At 38.4% G+C, this 21,981-nt stretch overlaps 1 protein-coding gene across 1 annotated transcript in view; it reads left to right on the forward strand.

The window, feature by feature from the left end:
* Window positions 1-21,981, forward strand: part of rngtt (RNA guanylyltransferase and 5'-phosphatase) — a 105,976-nt gene that overhangs the window by 22,810 nt on the left and 61,185 nt on the right. Inside the window, exons 9-10 of the mRNA XM_014019989.1 lie at window positions 7,731-7,866; window positions 12,154-12,225. Of these exons, the coding sequence (XP_013875443.1) occupies window positions 7,731-7,866; window positions 12,154-12,225 (208 nt within the window). The remainder of the gene's footprint in view (window positions 1-7,730; window positions 7,867-12,153; window positions 12,226-21,981) is intronic.

A 21,981-nucleotide genomic window follows, 5' to 3' on the forward strand; every position in this document is an offset into this window, starting at 1 on the left:
GTGTATCACTAACGATGTGTAAAGCTGTTGGATCCGATCTAAGCCCACCCCGAAGCTCAGCTGCTGTCAGTCATGCTGCCAGACCGGACTGACAAAGCCGACGCAACAATCGGCTGTGCCTCAATTAGGCCTTTAGAGCTCAGGGGGCATGGCTCGGGGGCGGGGGGTGGGAGGAATCCCAGGCTCACAGAAACTATCAGCGGACAAGAGGGAGTAAAGGGGATCTACAGTCGTGTGCACAAAGGAGCACATTATATTTAATCATTTCCGATTTGTAAAAGGAACAAATTAAAGTTTCTGCTGTGAAGATAATTAAAGAGAAGTGAGGGTGTGTGGTGGTGGGGGGGTGAATCAGGTGAAACCGTGATGAAGAAGAGGACCACTGGGAGTAGCAGTGAACTAATGGTCACACTTGACAAAGTTACACACGGCTAACTGGCCAATTAGACAGCAGAGGACCCACTTCTGCTGTTGTGTCCTCCCTGGTTGACAGATCCTCTCACTCTTGACACTCAGCTAGTTTGATCTTTTAAGCCATTAGTCCTTTTCTTGGCATAAAAGCTGTAATCCCTTCACACAAGAAGATCTTCTCGTCTGTGGGAATCATCGTTTGCCTGAACTGAGTGGTCTAGGCGTTTCCTGTTCTTCCTCCTCCATCAGGCCGTACTCCTCCTTTCTTTTAATGCGTTCACTGTGTCCACTCCTGCCTCAGAAATGTGCATTAAGTGCAGCAGCATCCGTCTCGCTCATCATTTTTTCCCCTCTCCTCCCACATTTGAGTTTTCTCTCAAGATTCTTTGCTCATATGTTTTTCTTTTTACTTTTTTCATGTGGTCTGAATGTGGAGGGGTCAAATTAATCTCGCTGAGCTTTTTACTTCCCTCCTTTAACAGAGTGGTGAGTTGTGATGACCACTGTTCTTGTCCATTGTGCTTCAGAAGCACTTGACTATAGCAATAATTAGTTTATAGCCTCTTATTGCGTTGCCTCAACATAAACCTTATTGAAAATGTTATGCTTATGCTAAAGGACGTGCCATTTATCTTATATCCTCCAGCACATGTTGAGGAAACAGTACTATGACTTAGTGTTAGAACAGTGTAACCACACAGCATTAGTATCATACAACATTAGTGGGTATTTTGGGTATGAAGTACACTGAATATGGGTAAAAGCAGTTAGGTTTCAGTTTGAGAGTATGTGTTCAAATACACATGATAAAAGGATTTGTTTGTTTGTGTAGAACGATGGACCACATGCCAACCACAGGATGGTCACTGGCCGTAATGTGGCATCGTGCGATTGATTGTTCTCCATTTGTTTCAATCTAAGCTGACCGTATGACTCCTTTTATGTCTCCATCCTCTATCAGTGTCAAAAAGCTTCCACTTTGCAGCAGAGATTTTAGTGGTTGTAATAAAAGTGATACTAATAATTTTTTTTACTCAAAATACATTAGCACTACAGCCATTCACGAGACTATTGTATTATTGTATTCTTTCATTTTATGGACAGTTAAAAATAGATTTAAAAAGGCAATTCTTCATAATGAAACCAAACTCAGTCCTCACTTTTCTTCAACACTTTACTTTTTTGTTTGCAGTAAATCCCTCTCGCAGTGCTTTTTGGCATCTTTTCAAGTTTTTTTTTCATTCCACACCAGCTGGTATTGGTGCCATATTTATTACACCTAATCCCTTTGTTACAAATGTGAAGAGTCGCAGCAGGTTTGAGAAATGTGCCGCTCCGCCTGTGGGGAACCTGCTAATCAGTCTTTTATCTGACTTTGTTTTCTTGAAAGGGCCACGTCCCTTCAAAACTGTGAACTCGTTTGTCATCTAAGTTTGCATGTTTTTGTTCACTCGTGGGTTTTCTTCGGGTGCTCTTTATTTAGAACCTGTATATATTCTGTAAGCAGCAAATAAAAAGCAGCTTCTAATTCTATTTATATGGAGAGCTAAGTGTATTAACTGATGTAATGATAATTATGAGAACTAAGTTGAGTTTCTGTGACATTTTTTCCTTGAACATGAAACCTTTTATATGAGTATTAATAAATACTTCAGTGTTGTAGTGCTCTCATGGCCACCTGTTTTGTGGTTGTGCTGAGAGTCCTGATGTATATACAGCGGGTAAAATAAGTGTTGAACACATCAACATTTTTCTCAGTAAATATATTACTAGAGGTGCTAATGACATAAAATTTTCACCAGATGTTGTTAACAAACCCAAGTGATCCAAACATACAAAGAAATCAAACCATAAATGTCCAGAAATGAAGTTATTTGTAATAATGTGGAATGGCACAGGGAAAAAGTATTGAACACACTTACTGAAATTTATCTAATACTTTGTACAAAAGCCTTTGTTGTCAATGACAGCTTCAAGACGCCTCCTGTATGGAGAAACTAGTGGCATGCATTGCTCAGGTGTGATTTTGGCCCATTCTTCCACACAAACAGTCTTCAAATCTTGAAGGTTTCGTGGACCTCTTCTATGAACTCTGATCTTTAGTTCTTTCCATAGATTTTCTGTTGGATTCAGGTCAGGTGATTGGCTGGGCCATTCCAGCAGCTTTAGTTTCTTTCTCTGAAACCAACTGAGAGTTTCCTTGGCTTTGTGTTTGGGCTCATTGTCTTGCTGAAATGTCCAGCTACGCTTCATCTTCATCATCCTGGTAGATGGAAGCAGATTTTTATCAAGAATGTCTCTGTACATTTTTCCACTCATCCTTCCTTCAATTATTTGGTTTGCCAGTACCATTTGCTGAAAAGCAGCCCCACGCCATGATGTTCCCACCTCCAAACTTCACTGTTGGTATGGTGTTTTTGGGCTGATGTGCAGTGCCATTTGACCTCCAAACATGATGTGTATTCTGGCATCCAAACAGTTCAATGTTGGTCTCATCTGACCAGACTATATTCTCCCAGTATTACACAGGCTTGTTTAAATGTTGTGCAGCAAACTTTAAAGGAGCTTCAACATGCTGTTTCTTCAGCAGTGGAGTCTTGCGTAGTGAGCGTGCATACAGGCCATGGTGGTTCAGTGCATTACTTATTGTTTTCTTTGAAACAAACGTACCTGCTAATTCCAGGTCTTTCTGAAGCTCTCCACAAGTGGTCCTTGGCTCTTGGACAACTCTTCTGATAATTCTTTTCACTCCTCTGTCAGAAATCTTGTGAGGAGCACCTGGTCGTGGTCGGTTTATGGTGAAATGATGTTCTTTCCACTTCTGAATTATGGCCCCAACAGTGCTCACTGGAACCTTCAGAAGTTTAGACATTCATCTGTAACCGATGCCATCATTATGCTTTGCAACAATAAGGTTGTGAAGGTCTTGAGAGAGCTCTTTACTTTTACCCATCATCAGATGGTTCTTGTGTGATACCTGGCCATCATTTGGGACTGAACCAYCTGATATTAACTTGCACTGACAAGGGGCAGGCTTGCTTTCTAATTACTGAGAGAGTTCAGCTGGTGTCTTGGCTTTCCATGCCTTTTTACACCTCCCTTTCTTCATGTGTTCAATACTTTTTCCCTGTGCCATTCCACATTATTACAAATAACTTCATTTCTGGACATTTATTGTTTGATTTCTTTGTCACTTGGGTTGTTACCAACATCTGGTGAAAATTTCATGTCATTAGCACCTCTAGTAATATATTTACTGTGTTCAATACTTATTTTACCCGCTTTAACATAGTGAGAGTGACTGGTTCCATATGTGCTCACAGCATGTGGATAATTAGTTTAATATCAAGGTTGGGAAGCTTCATAGCAAATCAAATGATACTAAAGCAAGTAGTTAAAGATTCAAAGCTAACTGCTGCTTTTACATTTGGACTTTGAAGGAATCACAAGGCTGCCAACATATTTTTTTCCTTAAATGCTGTGATTATTATTCTTTATTTTGAATATGCACAAAATGTCTATCTTCCCATTTATTACATAACACACATCTCCAAAGCAAATGAAAGAAAGAAAAAATAAAATAAGGAAGAAAAAATAAAATAAGGAAGCTCACATTTGTAGATACTGTACAACCAAAAAGGCAAATAGATTAGTTGGCATAATCAACAAGGAGTGAGTAGAGGCATAGCTTATTATACCTCACCCCTTTGTTCCTCTAAATATACATAGCCATATGAACCCATACACATATATACACACATTTAGATTTTGTGCTTCCCATTGTTTTCAATTTACAGCAGGGGTGTCAAACTCCTGTCCTCGAGGGCCGCTATCCTGCATGTTTTAGAGGTTTTCTTGCTCCAACACACCTGATTTTGATCGCTGGGTGATTAACAGGCTTCTGCCCAATTTGAAGAGTTAATTCAATCACTGAATCAGGTGTGTTGGAGCTGGAAAACCTCTAAAACATGCAGGATAGCGGCCCTCGAGGACTGGAGTTTGACACCCCTGATTTACAGTATAGCCATCTCCAATTATCATTACAATTTCAGTTTGCAATGAACAATCTTAACATACTTCTCCAACAACACATTTTTTTACATTTTCTTAAATTGCCTGATATTTGGACATTGTCTGAGATCCCCACTTAATTTATTCCATAGTCTAACCCCAGAAATAGATATACAAAACCCTTTTCACCTGCACATAGGAACAAACTGGACCACTGCTGTGTTTCTTGACTTAATCATCAGACAGTTTGGTTGATCTACGAATAAACACTTGTATAAATACTTTAATCACAATTTAACCTCTATGGATTTTTCCTTTGTTCTCTAATGTGGTTTATTTTAGCCATTTATAGCCGAACATATTTTTTTCTAAACTCGTTTTTAATGCAAAAGAATAATTGCTTGAAAGTATTAATGGTTTTATTGGCTGTTTTCCATTTGAGATGTTTACTTGATACCTGATCATTTCACATATAATAAAAGCACTCACTTGTTTACTTTCCCTGGAAAAGATTATATCTCAAAATAGGAGTTCACACTTTAGATATCTGCCTAGGTTATTTAAAGATATCCATTTCTTCCTGCCCTTTTTTTTAAATGGAGTACGAAAAGAGGCAGGAAAAAAGCCCAAAGAGTAAAATGTAAAAGGGTCTTGATGCTTTATGCACTGGCAGCTTGGCACACCTGCGAGAATAACGTCAGGAAAGAGCGAAGTCAAATTAACACCAGTCAAGTGCTCATATGATGGCCCGCGCTGGTAAGGTGGTTTATTTTGGCTGCAGTTTTAACAGTCACTGGTTTTATGTTTCTGAACCTTTCAGACGGGCGCACTCAAGGATGAAAAAGTAATTTTCCAGCAATGGTCCGACTTTCTCGGTTGGTTTTCCTTCATTTTAATTTCACTTAATTCAGAAATGGGAAAGGAATACAGAAAACGACAGATAAATACGAGTAAATCCCTTATAGTGTAATATACTCTTGTTTTTAAAATTTGAACTCTGCTTGTTTGAAGAGAAACTCTTGTCCTACATGTTGTAGTTCATAAAAAACATCTACAGGCAAAAGTGGAATTTGTGAAATTAAGATTTGGTTGTTATTTAGCTTTGTACACTTCAGTTTTATCTCACCTGTGAATGCATGCCATGGATTAGTTGAATTCGGACCAATGGTGATGCATGTGAGTGGAAGATAGAGTAAGCTTCTAAAAGCTTTGAAAAGACGGAGAGAGGGATTGTGTTAGTGTGTGGCAATGCAAGACTTTTAAAAGAAAAATTATGCCCAGGCCTTAAATCTTTTTTTATTATTATTATTTTCAGAAGAAATACATAATTAGGTCGATAAAAGTGGTAAAGTTATTACATTCTGTTCATTTTACAGTTGCACTGTTTCCACACAGCACAATCAGATAAAAGCCAAAGTGGATGCTTTGAACCTTTTTGCCTTTTTCTGTCATATTAAAAGCTTTTACGCCTTCACACTGTTTCTACTGAACACCACGTCTGTGCACATTACAGACATACAACGTCTTACTTGTTTTGTAGTGCAAAAACTTCATCTGTAAAGTGAGATTAACATATTGAGTTCACAAAATATATACTTAACGTCTGACTGGAGTAATTGCATTACAGAGAAGTGATGATAAAGTTAATATTTAAGTGTCACATTGTTTGTGGTAGTTAATTAACCTTCCTCTGTCTGCATTTGAAACCCATGTTTCAAGGATAATTAGAGAGCTACTGAAGATAAATACTAAATAAATACTCAAACATTTAGAAACAGAATTGGACGTGTTGCTGCACCTTTTATAAAGCAAGAGATTCTCCAGGGACACAAGCCTGTAGTCAGCTAACTAGTTCTCTAGATTTTCTTTGTTACATAACAACTAAGTAATGAGGGATTGAACATTTCGCTCCTAGAGTGTCGTTTATTTTTTACTGGGGTCTTGGGATAATTCTGTTTTTAATTTCTGTTTACTAAAATGTTGGCACAAGTTTCCAAATAAGAACTGTCATGGTTTGCAGCCCATCTTGTCCGCGACCCACGTAGGCCGCCCGTTTGGGCTGCATAAACTGCTGCGAAATGGGACTGTCTAGTCTACAGATGATGTATGTTTGCGTGACTACGAGTTGCTCCATTTAACATGGTGTTACGCTTCATGCCTTCAGTTGTCTTTTCATGGTGTAACTTTTCAAAATTCAGCTTTATTTAAAGGGATCCCCGATTAGTTGTAACATTAGACTTTATTTACTAAACATATATTTTAACTGTAAAATAAAGACAGTAAAAATACTGTAGGATGTTCAGTTTTTATCATTTTTAAACTAAGTTTTAAAATAAATTACACTGAAGGACCATTTTATTTACACACTAAGCATTCTGGGTAAGTTAGTTTAGCTTGTTTGTTGCACTAGCACCGAGCTATTACATATAAGGCAATATAGRGTCYGTGCTAGCYCYAAGGCTAACAGGCTAAGCTGAGGTTCTTCTTCCATGAAGCAGCTCTGTTGTCCTCCATCCATATTTTCAGTTCCAGGCTGAGTCATTTCTACCTTCTCCTCTCTGTCAACGCTCTCTGGTTTCATTTAAAAGAGTCGATCATCAGATATTGTCCAAGATTAACCTTCAGGGTGGATATAGCTCACTAGCAGCCTCGCACCGAGGACCTATCCACGTCATCATTTACCCAGAATGCTTTGTGTGTAAATAAAATGGCTCCGTCCGTGTTAAAATATATTTTTAAAAATGTACAAAACTTCACATCCTACAGTATTTTTACAGTCTTTATTTTACAGTTAAAATATTTGTTTATCAAATAAAGTCTAATGTTACAACTAATCAGGGATCCCTTTAATAAAGGTTACCCGTAATTTAATAAAAAATGCAGTATCTATATTTGTAGTTGCAGTTTATTCTCACTGCAGCATAAATTTAATCAGCTAAGTTGCTAAACATACATTTAAAATCTAATTAAAAACTGCGCTGTAAAAAGAAAATTCAGCCCTCTTTTATTTTCCTGTTTAATTTGCTGACAGCGCAATGAATCTTGCGATATCATTGGCTGCGTAGGATACTCAAAACGTATAAAAAAATACATGCCTTCAGGCCCAGACTCCACTGAAAAAGAGATCTTCCATCTCAATGGAATTTGCCTTGAATTGAGACACAGCCTTGGTTTAGGGCTTGTTCTGTAACCAGCCTTTGTTTTTGTTTCTATACCTGACACTTTCCCAGCTTTATACCATTCTGGACAACATAGAAATCTTATTGTTTTATTTTTACAACTTTCTAACAGTACCTCATTCTTCGCAGGTACATGACACTGATCAACGGTAAAAAAGAGGTATACATGATTGACAGGGACAACTCCGTCTTCCACATAGACAACCTAGAGTTTCCTTTCCGGAAGGATCCACGAGTTCATTTATCAAACACGCTACTTGATGGGGTGAGTCTTTTTTTGTTGTTGTTGTTTATATACTTGTATTTCCATATGTTAAGCTGTTATATATTCTATGGAAATGCAAAAAGTTGAACGGTTTCTGTCGTGACTGTGGTTTCATGTTCTCTCCATTTTCTACTTTGTGTCACTTTCTTACTGCTCCTGCTACTCAGTCTTGCAGAAAATTGACGACAGTTGCCAAACCTTAGGTGAAACGCCAGCTTGTTTTACTTTGAAGAAAAAGTCTGCAAAAAAATAAATCAGCTGACGGGAACATGATCACCCATGTACTGGAGAGATATCTAACTAATTGTTATTGTGTGTTTTGCTGTAAGGCTTTGAGGCGCTCAGTGACATAGTTGTACTGTAATAGAAGGGTGTTTGTGCTGTGTAGGTCGCACTGGTCCCTGCTTCCCTCCACAGCAGGTGCACAGGTATGAGTCATTTCACACTACTGCTCAGGGAAAACAGAGAAGGAAATTGCTGCTGCTTGATTTCATGTAGTCAGAAGTTTGATTGCAGCTGTCTGTCGGTGTTCCTGTACTGAAGATTAGAGATAAGTTCCTGTTATTCTTATTGTTTTCCCTCAGAGTTTAGTCATTTTATGCAAAACAGGAGCACGTTCCCTGGTGGCTGAACTGTTTTCACACTCACAGGCGTTTAGTTGCAGTGTATTACCATTCATTTAAAGATGTGTTTAGTTTGCCCTAAGTTCAGTTTTGGTTTGTAATTATTCATCCATTGATGCTTCTGGCTCTCGGTTCATAGAGGCTGATGATAAGCCTTGAAGAAACACAGCTTTTTTCCTTTGTTGGCCAGAGACAGCGGTCTTTGTTTGTACACGCTGTTAGTTGGTTTTAATGAGCTTTATGTTAACTTTAGTTCCAGTTTTGATTTACAGCTCTGTGTAGACTGAAATTCTTGTGGTTTTCTTTTTGTTACATTGTAAATTCATCTTTCTGCTGTCAGTCGTTTCAACGGTTCATTGCACCAGATGCACAGAGATGGCAGCTTTCTGGAATTGCATCATTTCTCCAACCCCACCACCTCTCTTTTCGTGCCTCCCAGTCATTACATTTCTCCCTCTCTACCAGTCTGGCTTTGGCAATTTATCTTAGGTATTTGCTCCTTTTCTCCTCTGATACTGTATGTAAAGTAAAATCATGCATCACCCCACACTGATGCAAATGAGAATTTCTGTTCCCGATGTTACTTCATAAAACTGTGCCAGCAGTCATTAGGATGCATGTGGAGAACTGGACTCTTGAAAAAAGTTGAACTTGAAAAAATTCCCATTGAAGAATTTGTAAAAGTGTCTCAATGTGTTGGAGGTTGTTTACAAAGTTTAAACTTTTAGTCCATATGAATTGGAGCATAATCAAAGATATAAAATCAAATAGAAAAAAATAGAATTTTGTCATATATTCTTTTCAGTGTCATTTCTTCTTATTTAAAATGTTTATTAAACAGACCAAGGTTACTTTTGTTGGGTTTAGGGGCCACGTGGAGTTCCTGCAAGACTTTCAGAGAAATTGCAAATGTATTATTATGAATTAATGTATTTTTATAGCAGTGATTGATCATCTATCACCCTGGTGTACCCTGCGAGAGGTAGGGTACACTCTGGGACTCCTTATAATAGCTCCACTAAAGTTTTCTCTTCAGTCAGCATGTTAAAAAAAATCTCTCGTTACTTCGCAGCGTTTTCCCCATTATTTTGTGTTCTGCCCCCAAAACTTGACAGATGAGGTACTGAGGTGGTGTATTAATGTGTTCTTCTGTCAGGTGCTCCTTGGTTTCTAGAAATGCTCAGATTTGTTCTTTTAAATTACTTAGGAGTAGGGTATTAGAGACATTAAAGGTTTGGTTGAAAAGTTTCTGTAATTATCAGTGTAATTATTTCCATTTCTACTCTTTTGTTTTCCACTTTTATAATGTAACTTTTTCAATTAAATGTGACATTTAGTTGGGTTACAAACTGGTAGGTTTGAAAATAGGAATCAAAAACAAAGTCTACCGTGTAGGATTTTTGAAGAAAAACAAAAGCTCCCTCCTATAACAGCACAGTTTTTTTGTAATTTAGAAAGGCCCTATCGAGTGATTTAAGCATTACTTTCAGATAAAACAGGAGACACTGTCTGTGTGAATTTTTTATGAGTATAGTTCTCTAAACTTAGTGTTTAACTCTTTCATTCTGACCTGCAGTCCTGCTGTCACATCAGTTTAACAGCAACACTGCTTTCGTTTTATCAGACTTTTCTTCGCCACTCATTGTGTAACACTTTTTAATCATGTGTGCGTATGCATGTGTGTGTGTCCTGCAGCACAGTCGCACCTGACCTCAGCTTGAGAGCTTCTGCATAATAGATGCAGTTCTATTTATGCTCCTTCTTCACCAGACTCTACCTCCCAGACACACCTGTACATAGACTCGCATGCATGCACACACATGCACATGCACACACCGTGCACCTCACCAGGTCTTTTATCCTTTGCTTTGCTACAGGCTCCACCGTTTCTAATCACGTCCTGTGGGGGGTGCTCAGACTCCAGTGTCCCGTCCTGCAGAACTAGAATACAGTCCAGAGATTTTTTTGTCTATAATTATTAGGGATGCACAGTAACTTATTTTAAGAGCCGATATCGATAACCGATAACTTTCTCCTTCTAACGGCCGATAACTGATAATAACCGATAACATGCCAGGAGATAAGACTAGTCAAAAATGGGTGAGATCATAACACAAATAAACAAGACAAAAACCAAATGACACTGTAAATTATACTATGTGAAATAAACGTCTTAGCAAACAAAAATTTCTTAAAGTATATCAAACAAAACAATTTCTCAAATGGCCATTGTTTTTTAAATAATAAGGGACATTAATTATAAAAAGATCTTTAACACTGATCTCAGATTTAAACAAAAGAGAAAAAGTCATTCCACAAGTTCAAAACAGATAAGTCACTAACACAAGTTAGATTCAAAGTACATTTGTTTTTATTGTTATTAATATATGATTTCAAACAGTTTCTACCTGAAACAGTGCTTCTGAGAGTGTGAATGCATTACGACCGCATCATACTTACAGGAAGACACACAGAGAGCAGCAGCTCCGCTGGTAAACCATGGCTAACAATGTGATAAAAGCTTCGATCTTTAGCGAGGTGAACGGTTGTCAAGCTCCATCATTTCCATCGTTAAATTGCTTGAGATTTGCGTCCTCTCTGGCAATTTATTTGAATTTTTCCAAAGCCTCAGGAATGATTTAAGCAGCCAGTTCGGATGTTATCAGTCCATTAAATGGACGTTATTAGCAGTTATCAGTCCCATAGAATGGCTTCAGACTGTCCCGACAGTGCCCCGTAGTGGGTTACCAGTGCCGTATACGTTGGAATGCAGCAATCTGCTACCGCCGGAGTCCGGTCTACTTCATTGTAGCCCATGTCATTTTCTCTAAAATTAACCTTAGTGGCTTTATGCCTCATATTAGCCAGCTGACAGTCTGAAGCCATTCTATGAGATGGAGAACCCACTAGTCGGCACAGTTGGGACAGTCTGAAGCCATTCTATGGGACTGATAACGGCTAATAACGTCCATTTAATGGATGAAAACTTCCGAAGCGGGTGATTTAAGTCACAATGAGTTTTTGAACGCTAACTTGTTGTTGTTAACATTTTAGCAGACGTACTTTGTGCTGCGTTCAGAAGGTAATGGACATTACATGTTCTCAAATTGGGACTAGTTGTTCTGACCTTTTTATGTTTATAATTATAAAGTTTGTGTGTAACATACAGGGTTAATTGGTAAAATAATATTAATAATTATTAAAATGACTGGTTAATTTTCAGCACGGAGTATTCTAATTATTTTTCTAGTGAGAACGTTGTTTTTCCGAGGCCATTTGAACATTGCTTGGGTCGGGCAGAATGGGAAGCGGCTTGACCAAAAAGGATAAAAATAAACACGCATTCTCATCGCCACGCTGGCAAACATGTACATATATTATTGGTTCTGTTTGTTATGATATCAGACCGATAAGTATGACGTCATAATTCCCTGATATCGGCCCGATAAGTATGACGTCATAATTCCCTGATATCGGGCCGATAACTATTGTGCATCCCTAATAATTATTTGTCTTTCTACTCCATAATATACAGCATTACTATTACTATTTGGAATTGGATGTACCACTACAACCGATTAACTATGAGAGCCAACCCTATCTATGATGATTTATTAAGAGTTTTATGTTCTGACGCTGTCCTTTGTCTTTTATTTTCCTGCAGGAAATGATCATCGACAAGGTGAATGGTCAGCCCGTCCCTCGCTATTTAATATACGACATCATCAAATTCAATGTGAGTAAGCTGTGTTTTTGACTTGTCACCCCTGGAAATGTTTAAGGTCAAAGTTTACAAAATGTTAAAATCATGTAAAAAAATGATGTAGTCTGCCTGCAGTTCTCTTTTGACACATTTTAAAAAGAAGCTTGTGTTTTTGAGGTCTTGTAGTCAGCAGTCTGGAGCACATGTAATTACATCAAAGTGTTGAGCAGCATGTGAAGAAGAGATATCGATTAGAAGTGGGACTTGATCCTCGCTCAAACCCAAAGAATCAGATTCCCAGCTGGGTGCCTTTAGTGCTGTAATGGAGCAGGCAGCAGAGCAGTTCTCATCCAAGCCCACAACATAGAGCTTTCTCATTTTGTGTTATACTTTCCCAAGATGTTCTGTTTAGTACCCTGCAACAAGCTAAACAAGTAATGCAAAAGCACAGAGGTTTAATATTACGTAGCGTTCTTTAACACCATTATGTCATTTTCGAGAATTTATAGCTCTTAAAAGTGATAGTTGTTTTTTTACAGTTTGTCCTTGGCAAGTCTCTGCTGTCCTCCCTAAAATAACTGGATGAGTAACCCAGGGTAACGGAGGGTGAGATGGTCATTATGTTTGTCTGTCGCCTCCTTTTCTCAATCGATCACATAAGCAACTTGGCTCAATGAAAGCCCCATCGGTAAGAGGAATGTCTGGAAGATGGTGCAGAGGTTAGCATCTCCACACGACTCCCACTGAGCCGTCACTAAAACGCTGTTGTATTGATTCATGCTGGCCATTACTGGCCTTCTCTATTATCTGTGGCGGGCTTTGCCTTGGCTCTCAGAATCTGTCTGGGGAGAGTGGGGCTGATGCAGCAGGAGGGAGAGAGAGCACCACCTGTTTTGGCTCATGACCTGATGTGACACCGCTCTTGTTTGGAAAGTTGGGTGAAGCGTCGTCTGGAGACGCTTCTTACGAGACTGTGCCAAACCTGCTGAGCTGCGTGTTTACCTGTTTGACTTGTTTTTATCACTTGCTGCTGTAACCCTAAAGATGAGTGAAGGTTTTTCTTTATGTGTGTAGGCCTGTCCTGATAGAAAATTATGCTGGACGATAAATTGTCTCAAAAATATTGTGATTAAATGCTTACAATGCTTATGGATGTCAGGTTTTCATGTGCTGTCAAAGGTGAGTGGTGGAGAACGAACAGACACAGGAGGCAAGTTACAAAAGGGTAAGTGTTCTTTATTTACAGTGGTCTGATTCAGGGTTTCCAGATCTGAAAGAGGAGGGAAGCAGGTAGGTGAGAATCCAGTAGGTAATGTGAGTAAAATTGCGATGAGTATTGAATAGATAAGTAGTGCTTACGATAATCAGGAGGAGGCAGCATCACTGAGGAGAGAGTAAATCCAGAGGTAAGTGTTGTCTTTGTTCCAGGGTGGTACAGCTGGCAGTCCAGAGGATCCATGTGAACCAGGAAGTGATGAGGCAGGTGAGTGGCCATATCGCCCAGCCCTAGAAGAAGCACCACACTGAGGAAAAAACAGGTAAGCAGAAAAAAACAAAAACACAAAATCCTATAATGGAAGTTCATAAATTTACATGCATATGTAAAAAAAAAGTTATGAACTGACCTGGACTGGAGATCGGGAAAACAACACACAACAAACAGCTGCTGAAGCTGTAACGTCGTTTCCCACCTCCTCTATCCAAGACGGCACTATTTATTCTTCATGTGTCTTCCTCTGGCTTCATAAAATTATCATGGTCACCTGCAAGGCATCTTGAGGCATCTCCAACTGAAAGAAGGCGTCAGAAAATCGAAGACGCTCCTCTGGCTAAGTGCCTGTTCACAAGGCTACAGAGGTTAGAGACCATCCCTCTGACAAACACCTGACTCCAGAGTTCGCTCCTCAAGTTCAAGTTCAGGTTTATTTATATAGCGCCTAGTCACAACATACATTGTCTCAGGGCATTGTACGCAAAAAGAATAATCAAAAGAAAAAGCCAGCAGGCTACGTTGAATCACTTCATCATAGTCTCCCATCCTGAGCAAATGGTGGAGAGGAAAAACTCCCTGCTAATCAGGAAGAAACCTCCAGCAGAACCAGGCTCAGGACAGGAGACCATATGCCTCGACCGGCTGGTTGGAGGACAGGAAAGAGACACAGACAAACACAGAAGAACTGGTCCAGGTGGACCTTCTTCTGGAAGGGACAAAGAAAAAACATGATAGAAATAATTACAATAAACATGTCATCTGTGATCAATAAACATCCTCACTGTGGTAATGAGTAGAAAAGAGGGAAACTGGAAGAAAACAAAAAAGCAAACACATGAAAATTATTGACCTCATTTCAACTTGTCGAACAAAAATTATTGCTCATTTCAACAGGCCTGTGTGCGTGCTGCCCTGCTGTCTGTTAGTAAAATATCTTGTGGACAACAGCACAGGTTAGGAAACTCTCAGAACGTAACCACAACCGATTACTTTTTGAGTGTTGTGGTTTTAGAGTGTACCTTTATTTAGTTATTTCACTGACACATGCAGTTTGTCTGCATCAATCAATGTGATTGACCCTCACTGTCACTCTGAGACAGGGGAGGAATTTTCTGTCAGTTAGCCGCGTGTAATGTCATTATTTTGGTAGTGTTTTTAAAAAAAACAAACTCTCGAGTGCTTGTGCTGGTTGTCAGTCACTGTCAGCTCCCCCACAGTGGGGGAGCTGACAACAAAGTTACATAAATTTAGCCAATATTTTTTTAATTTAGCAGAAAGCTGTTATTTGTCACTTGACATCATTGCCTTAATGATGACACTTTGATTGACCTTGTTATCTTTCATTAAAATATTTTTGCCTTTGGTGCAGAATTAGACCAAACGATTGGCTCAGCTTGATTAACATGTGAACAGGAAAAAAAGTGCTCAGAACGTCAGCTGCAGAGAGGTTATGTGAGCAGCTATACTGACTTCAGGTCCGTTTACTTCTGCATGAAAGGCTTTCTCCGGGTGTAGTCTATAGCAATGCAGGGTGTTCTGATCTAAAAATATTGCTTTCAGACCTGCAGCAACATCACTGACGGGGTTCCTCCACAGCCTTTGAAAGAACGAAATTTGCTTTTAGTATTTTCAGGTCTGGTTAAGTATGAGGGAGGAAAATAAAAAATAGAGCATGAAAGAAACATTTGTATTTCCAGACTCAGTTCTGTTTTTCATTTTTTGTAAAGACAAAATTTCTTTTTCAAATTGTTACTCAAGCAAATGTTCTTCACATGTGGAAAAGGTAAACACAGCCATCATGATGTCACATTTCTTTCTTCATCTTTCATGTCCAAATGTCACTGTGTCTTTAATAACTATAACTGACAGCAGACAACGCCGGAAAACCTTGGAGTAAACCAAGCAAAATTTAAAAATAGCTGCTTTATAAATGCAGACCATTTCCTATTTTTACAGATACTCTTCAGGGACAAGTTAGTCACTCTCTGCTGTCTAGTTTATCCAGTTTTAAAGCATGCAGAAAATAAAGCACGGCCGTTATACAGAGATTTACAAAACCTTGAACTTTTAAAGACAGAAACACTTCTTGTTCAGTCTTTTTGTTGTGCACACATAAGAAATTCAAGTTGACAGATAAATATGCTTATCATGGGGTGTTTAAAAGTCTTAATCACAGCAGATATTTAATCTTGTTACAGTGGATACTGGACTAAAATATTTTTAAATGACTGCAGTCAGCAGCAGTTCTACTCAGTGTTTTTCTTTATATACAGCGGGTAAAATAAGGATTGAACACGTCAACTTTTTTCTCAGTAAATATATTACTAGAGGTGCTAATGACATGAAATTTTCACCAGATGTCGGTAACAACCCAAGTGATCCATACATACAAAGAAATCAAACCATAAATGTCCAGAAATGAAGTTATTTGTAATAATGTGGAATGGCACAGGGAAAAAGAATTGAACACGCTTACTGAAATTTATCTAATACTTTGTACAAAAGCCTTTGTTGTCAATGACAGCTTCAAGACGCCTCCTGTATGGAGAAACTAGTGGCATGCATTGCTCAGGTGTGATTTTGGCCCATTCTTCCACACAAACAGTCTTCAGATCTTGAAGTTTCATGGACCTCTTCTATGAACTCTGATCTTTAGTTCTTTCCATAGATTTTCTGTTGGATTCAGGTCAGGTGATTGGCTGGGCCATTCCAGCAGCTTTAGTTTCTTTCTCTGAAACCAACTGAGAGTTTCCTTGGCTTTGTGTTTGGGCTCATTGTCTTGCTGAAATGTCCAGCCACGTTTCATCTTCATCATCCTGGTAGATGGAAGCAGATTTTTATCAAGAATGTCTCTGTACATTTTTCCACTCATCCTTCCTTCAATTATTTGWAGTTTGCCAGTACCATATGCTGAAAAACAGCCCCACACCATGATGTTCCCACCTCCAAACTTCACTGTTGGTATGGTGATTTTGGACTGATGTGCAGTGCCATTTGACCTCCAAACATGATGTGTATTTTGGCATCCAAACAGTTCAATGTTGGTCTCATCTGACCAGACTATATTCTCCCAGTATTACACAGGCTTGTTTAAATGTTGTGCAGCAAACTTTAAAGGAGCTTCAACATGCTGTTTCTTCAGCAGTGGAGTCTTGCGTGGTGAGCGTGCATACAGGCCATGGTGGTTTAGTGCATTACTTATTGTTTTCTTTGAAACAATCGTACCTGCTAATTCCAGGTCTTTCTGAAGCTCTCCACAAGTGGTCCTTGGCTCTTGGACAACTCTTCTGATAATTCTTTTCACTCCTCTGTCAGAAATCTTGTGAGGAGCACCTGGTTGTGGTCGGTTTATGGTGAAATAATGTTCTTTCCACTTCTGAATTATGGCCCCAACAGTGCTCACTGGAACCTTCAGAAGTTTAGACATTCTTCTGTAACCGATGCCATCATTATGCTTTGCAACAATAAGGTTGTGAAGGTCTTGAGAGAGCTCTTTACTTTTTACCCATCATCAGATGGTTCTTGTGTGATACCTGGCCATCATTTGGGACTGAACCAGCTGATATTAACTTGCACTGACAAGGGGCAGGCTTGCTTTCTAATTACTGAGAGAGTTCAGCTGGTGTCTTGGCTTTCCATGCCTTTTTACACCTTTCTTCATGTGTTCAATACTTTTTTCCTGTGTCATTCCACATTATTACAAATAACTTCATTTCTGGAATTTATGGTTTGATTTCTTTGTATGTATGGAACACTTGGGTTGTTACCGACATCTGGTGAAAATTTCATGTCATTAGCCCTCTAGTAATATATTTACTGAGAAAAATGTTGACGTGTTCAATACTTATTTTACCCGCTGTATTACTGTATGTTATTATTATTATAGTTAATATGTAAAAAATATAGCAAGGTAAGTGTGGATTAATAAGTATTGGGATCCTTTGTTAGGATGTTTTTCAAGAGAGTTTCGATTCATTCTTTTTCCAAACTGTGGTTCTTTTGATACTCTTATCTTTCCAAGACAAATATATCTGCTTCAGGTCTCACAGCTTTTGCGTGTGTTGTGTCAGAGTAAAAACCAAGCCATGAAATTAAGGGAATCGTCTGTCAACCTTCAGGCTGGAATTGTGTTGAGGCACAGATCTGGGGAACAATACAAGAAAAATTCTTCTGCGTTTACTGTGCCCAGAAGCACAGTCTCCTCCATCACTGTAAAATGGAATGGAACCATCAATGGAATGGAACAGGCTCGAGGCTGCGCAGCAATCAAGGAAGAAACCAGAGGCACTTTATGAAAGACAGGCACTCGTGCAGCACTCCACCAGTCAGGCCATTGGAACTGAGAGGCCAGACAGACATCATGCGTGTCTGAAAAGCCAGACTGAAGCCACAAAAAGTGCCGTAATGACCATTTGGATACAAGTCTATGAGGCGTACATGGGAAACGGAGCCTCACCTTGTTAAAATCGTCTCTGTAGTTAAACTATGATGATTCCAGAATTTTGGTTTCCATAAACGACAAATACAAAAAAAAAATAGTCAGAACAGTCCAGATAGCTCAGTGTTTTAGCAGTGCTTCATATTAATCATAAATTTAAGTTGACACACTGTTAAAGAAGGGTATTAGTTTTCAATAATGTAGCTTTCTGATTTGTATGTGATTATGACACAACTTGTCACATTTAAATCTTAAATTAATATTTTTAATACTCTGATAATTAGCACAATATGGCTCAGTACTGCACTCTCACCTGCCTATACAGATTTACTTAGAATGTAATAAGATCTATGAAGCATATCAACAAATCATAAACAGTAATCTGAAGCTCATTTAAAGATTTTTTTATCTTCTTGCAGCTAATATTAAATGTAAAAGAACTCCCGTATTTTAAATGAAAATGTCTTTTTTATAAATAATTCTTGGAGATGTGAGCAGCATATTAAAGTAGGGTTGGGCGATATTGGCAAAAAAATCAATCACTATTAATTGTGGTATTTAGCCGATAACGATTAATTTGACGATTAATCCTCTGGAGTCCCTGGATACCCTTATGTCCTAGTCACATGACCAATTTAGTGGGAAAGATTTGCTCTTTGTAAAAACCTTTTTTCAAACTGTCAAAATCACAGACTTCAGGCTATACTTCAAATTTTAAATTGTGTTGATAAATAAATTACAGAACTTTAGTTTAAATGTTCATCATATTTGAAGCGGAGAGGAGCACCGAGCGGACTGACCAGGGAAATCTCCAGCCAGTCTGCGTGGTGGCATTAATCGTATTAATCGTCAAGTGCCAAAACATAATTGATTGTTTTTCTGACGATTAATTGCAGACGATACGATTATGCCCAACCCTATGTTAAAGTCACTCATAAAAAGAACAACATTTCAGGATCTGTTTTTCTACGACCGAATAAACCATTTTCATAAATCTATATCTGTGACCTGACAGTTTAAATGTTTCAACTCAAATCTGCTGTCATTTCAATAAAAACAGAGAGAGAGGTCTCCTGCCTCCAAGAAGGAGAAATAAAATGGTACGCATTTGACGTGTTCGAGGTCTGCTTATCTACTTTTTTAATTGCAATCTGAAATCTTTGACATCTGAAGCTTTGTTATTCTGAGCAAACCTTGTTTAAACCAGCTTCTCTGACCCGAGTGGTACATTTTCACAGAAAAGAGAGAAATGTTTTTAAATTTGAAGCCATTTTTCATTTCACTTTTTAATATAAGCAACTTCTTACAAAAAATGGATTTGAGAGACCTTTATTGTCATCGTACATGAGCACTATGAAATTACAGTATTTTAGTATACAGTATACAGTAATTACAGTAGGATGTCACCTGCATCAAAACCTTCACTTGGATTATTTGATGTAATTTATTTGACAACCTTTTGCAGCCTTTTTATAAAATAGTACTTTTGAATTTTATATCACAATTCTTTGCAAATGTGTCTTAGCCAGAAAAATCAACAAAAACCTGACAAATCCTCAGAAAGACAGCCCATAAAGTCCTGGTTCCTCAAAGCAACCAGAATATGATGCTGTTAACTCCAAAAGGTCCATGATAGATTTCCATGTTTTAAATCCATTCTTTTGGCCTCTTCAGTCTCATTCTCAGTTTATAGGACTTTAGCTTAGCTTACGTTCATGGTTTAATTATTTGACAGGTAGATTCTTGATGATGCGTTTATTACTTCAGGGAATAACCCATCAAAGGAGTTCATTCTGAAATATAAAAATCTCATAAATAAATCAAAATGTTGAGCTTTCAACCGTAGAATATGTCATCCCGAAGTCTCGTCAAAAGAAAGTTTGAGCTGACAGATTGTGTAGTGTTTATAAAGGCTGTATGAACAGAGTTTCCTAAAGGGAACTAAAATCGATAACAGAACAAATGAAAGAATGTCGTAGTATGTTTGTATTTAATGTGTCAAGCCCACGCCATTGCTACTTTGTCAGAAATGGTCAAATGTCATCTGTCTCGGGCAGTTTTTCCAAATCAACTATAAATAATAAATCAATGCCTCAGCCTAATATACAGAAATACATGAATAAAAACGTCTGATTTTTATTGACATAACAGCTTTTTCCTCATCGCCTCTTCTTGACGTTTGCTTAGCTTTGTTTCGCCGCCGTGTTTTCCTCCTTTTGAGCGGCCATGGACAGCACATGCCTTGAATCATCCACACTTTCTTGTTCTGTCCTGGTGACACAGCTGACAGATGGTGCCAAATGTGTGGGACATGACACCAGCTGTTGCTTCAGGAGAATTCAGAGCGGATGCTGCCGTCGCATTAAAAGGGACAACAAAACCTTCGCAGCGATGCATATTGGAGAAGTTTTTTTTCCCCCATCTCATTTACATTTGTCCAAATTACCCTCATACTGTTGTCAGATTTAGCAAAAGAACTCCACACTAAAACAAACTCATTATGGTGCTGTCATGGCACATTGCTGGGTTATAAAATTATTGTGGTTAATCTGTTTGGAAACATTTGATCAATTTGCACCCAACAGATACTGAACATTCAGAAGACTTCCTGTGCAGTCTGGAAAAATATGAAACAACATAAAATTTTTAAATGGAAGGAAATCACTTGACAAATACTCATATAGATTATCAACCATTTAGGTGAATTAAAATGTCAATATATCTCTGTATAGGTGCAGCAGTGGCCATGTCCTCCTTTAGTTTACTAACACACATTTGCAAGACTCTCCTATATTGGTAACCCCCTACTAATCCTTTGAGTTCGTTTTTAAAGAGTGTGTATGGCACATTGCAGACCAGTCCTGTAATTACATCTAATCACAACTAACACTGGGACATTCGACCTACTCGCCCAACTGGAACAAAATTCAGTTTCTCCCACCCGCCTCCCATCAGAAGTCAATAAAATGCTCCTGAGAACAAAAATGACCTTTAGCAGGGAGTCGGAGGAGAATACCAATTCCCCAAAGTTCTACCTTCCTGCTCAGGGCCCCGTCAATACACATCAGAGGATATCGACTGATAACACGTTGGTTTAATCGCTAAAGAAAGTGCCACAGTTTAATTTTTATTTGTGTTTTTAAAGAGTTTGCAGAAGAAAAAATAGTCAGTGTCCACAAAATGCATACAAAAACCCACAAACTTGGAAGAGAAGCTCAAAGTCGTGATTAAAAAAAAGTTTGCAACAGTTTCTAAATTTGTTGTGCTTTTGGATTGCTGTTTAAACAACACAAGACATTTAAAGTTAGTGTTTCCTATGGATCAGTAGTTTTTTGTTTTCCTTATCTTTGATCATTCAAAATGGTGACATGGTATGGTATGATATATGGGCATTTTTTTATTGGCTTTTCTACAATCCCTCAATAATTAAAGTTCTTTAAAACTTCTGAGACTGCTGAAAGCTGCCTCAAATTCTTAAACTATAAAATTTAAACAATTTCCTTCAGGATGTTTTGTTAGTTATTCCACAATACTATTATTCCTGTCAAGAAAGCACGTGGGAATATGATTGGAAGATATTTAGAGATGTATTTTGTTCCTGCTCCTCACAGCCAGGTAAAATGTGTTTAAAAAAAAAGAAATAAATCTAGTTTATTTGGACCATGAGGCACTTCTTCCCTCTAATAACTTGTAAAAAATACTAAATGTCAAAATGTTGTCATGCATTTAGTTTGTTTCCAACTGGCTGACTGTCAGAACTCTCATTTTTGTGGTGTGTGTGTGTGTGTGTGTGTGTGTGTGTGTGTGTGTGTGTGTGTGTGTGTGTGTGTGTGTGTGTGTGTGTGTGTGTGTGTGTGTG

This window comes from Austrofundulus limnaeus, unplaced genomic scaffold (assembly GCF_001266775.1).
Source record: "Austrofundulus limnaeus strain Quisiro unplaced genomic scaffold, Austrofundulus_limnaeus-1.0 Scaffold237, whole genome shotgun sequence".
Lineage (NCBI taxonomy): Eukaryota > Metazoa > Chordata > Actinopteri > Cyprinodontiformes > Rivulidae > Austrofundulus > Austrofundulus limnaeus.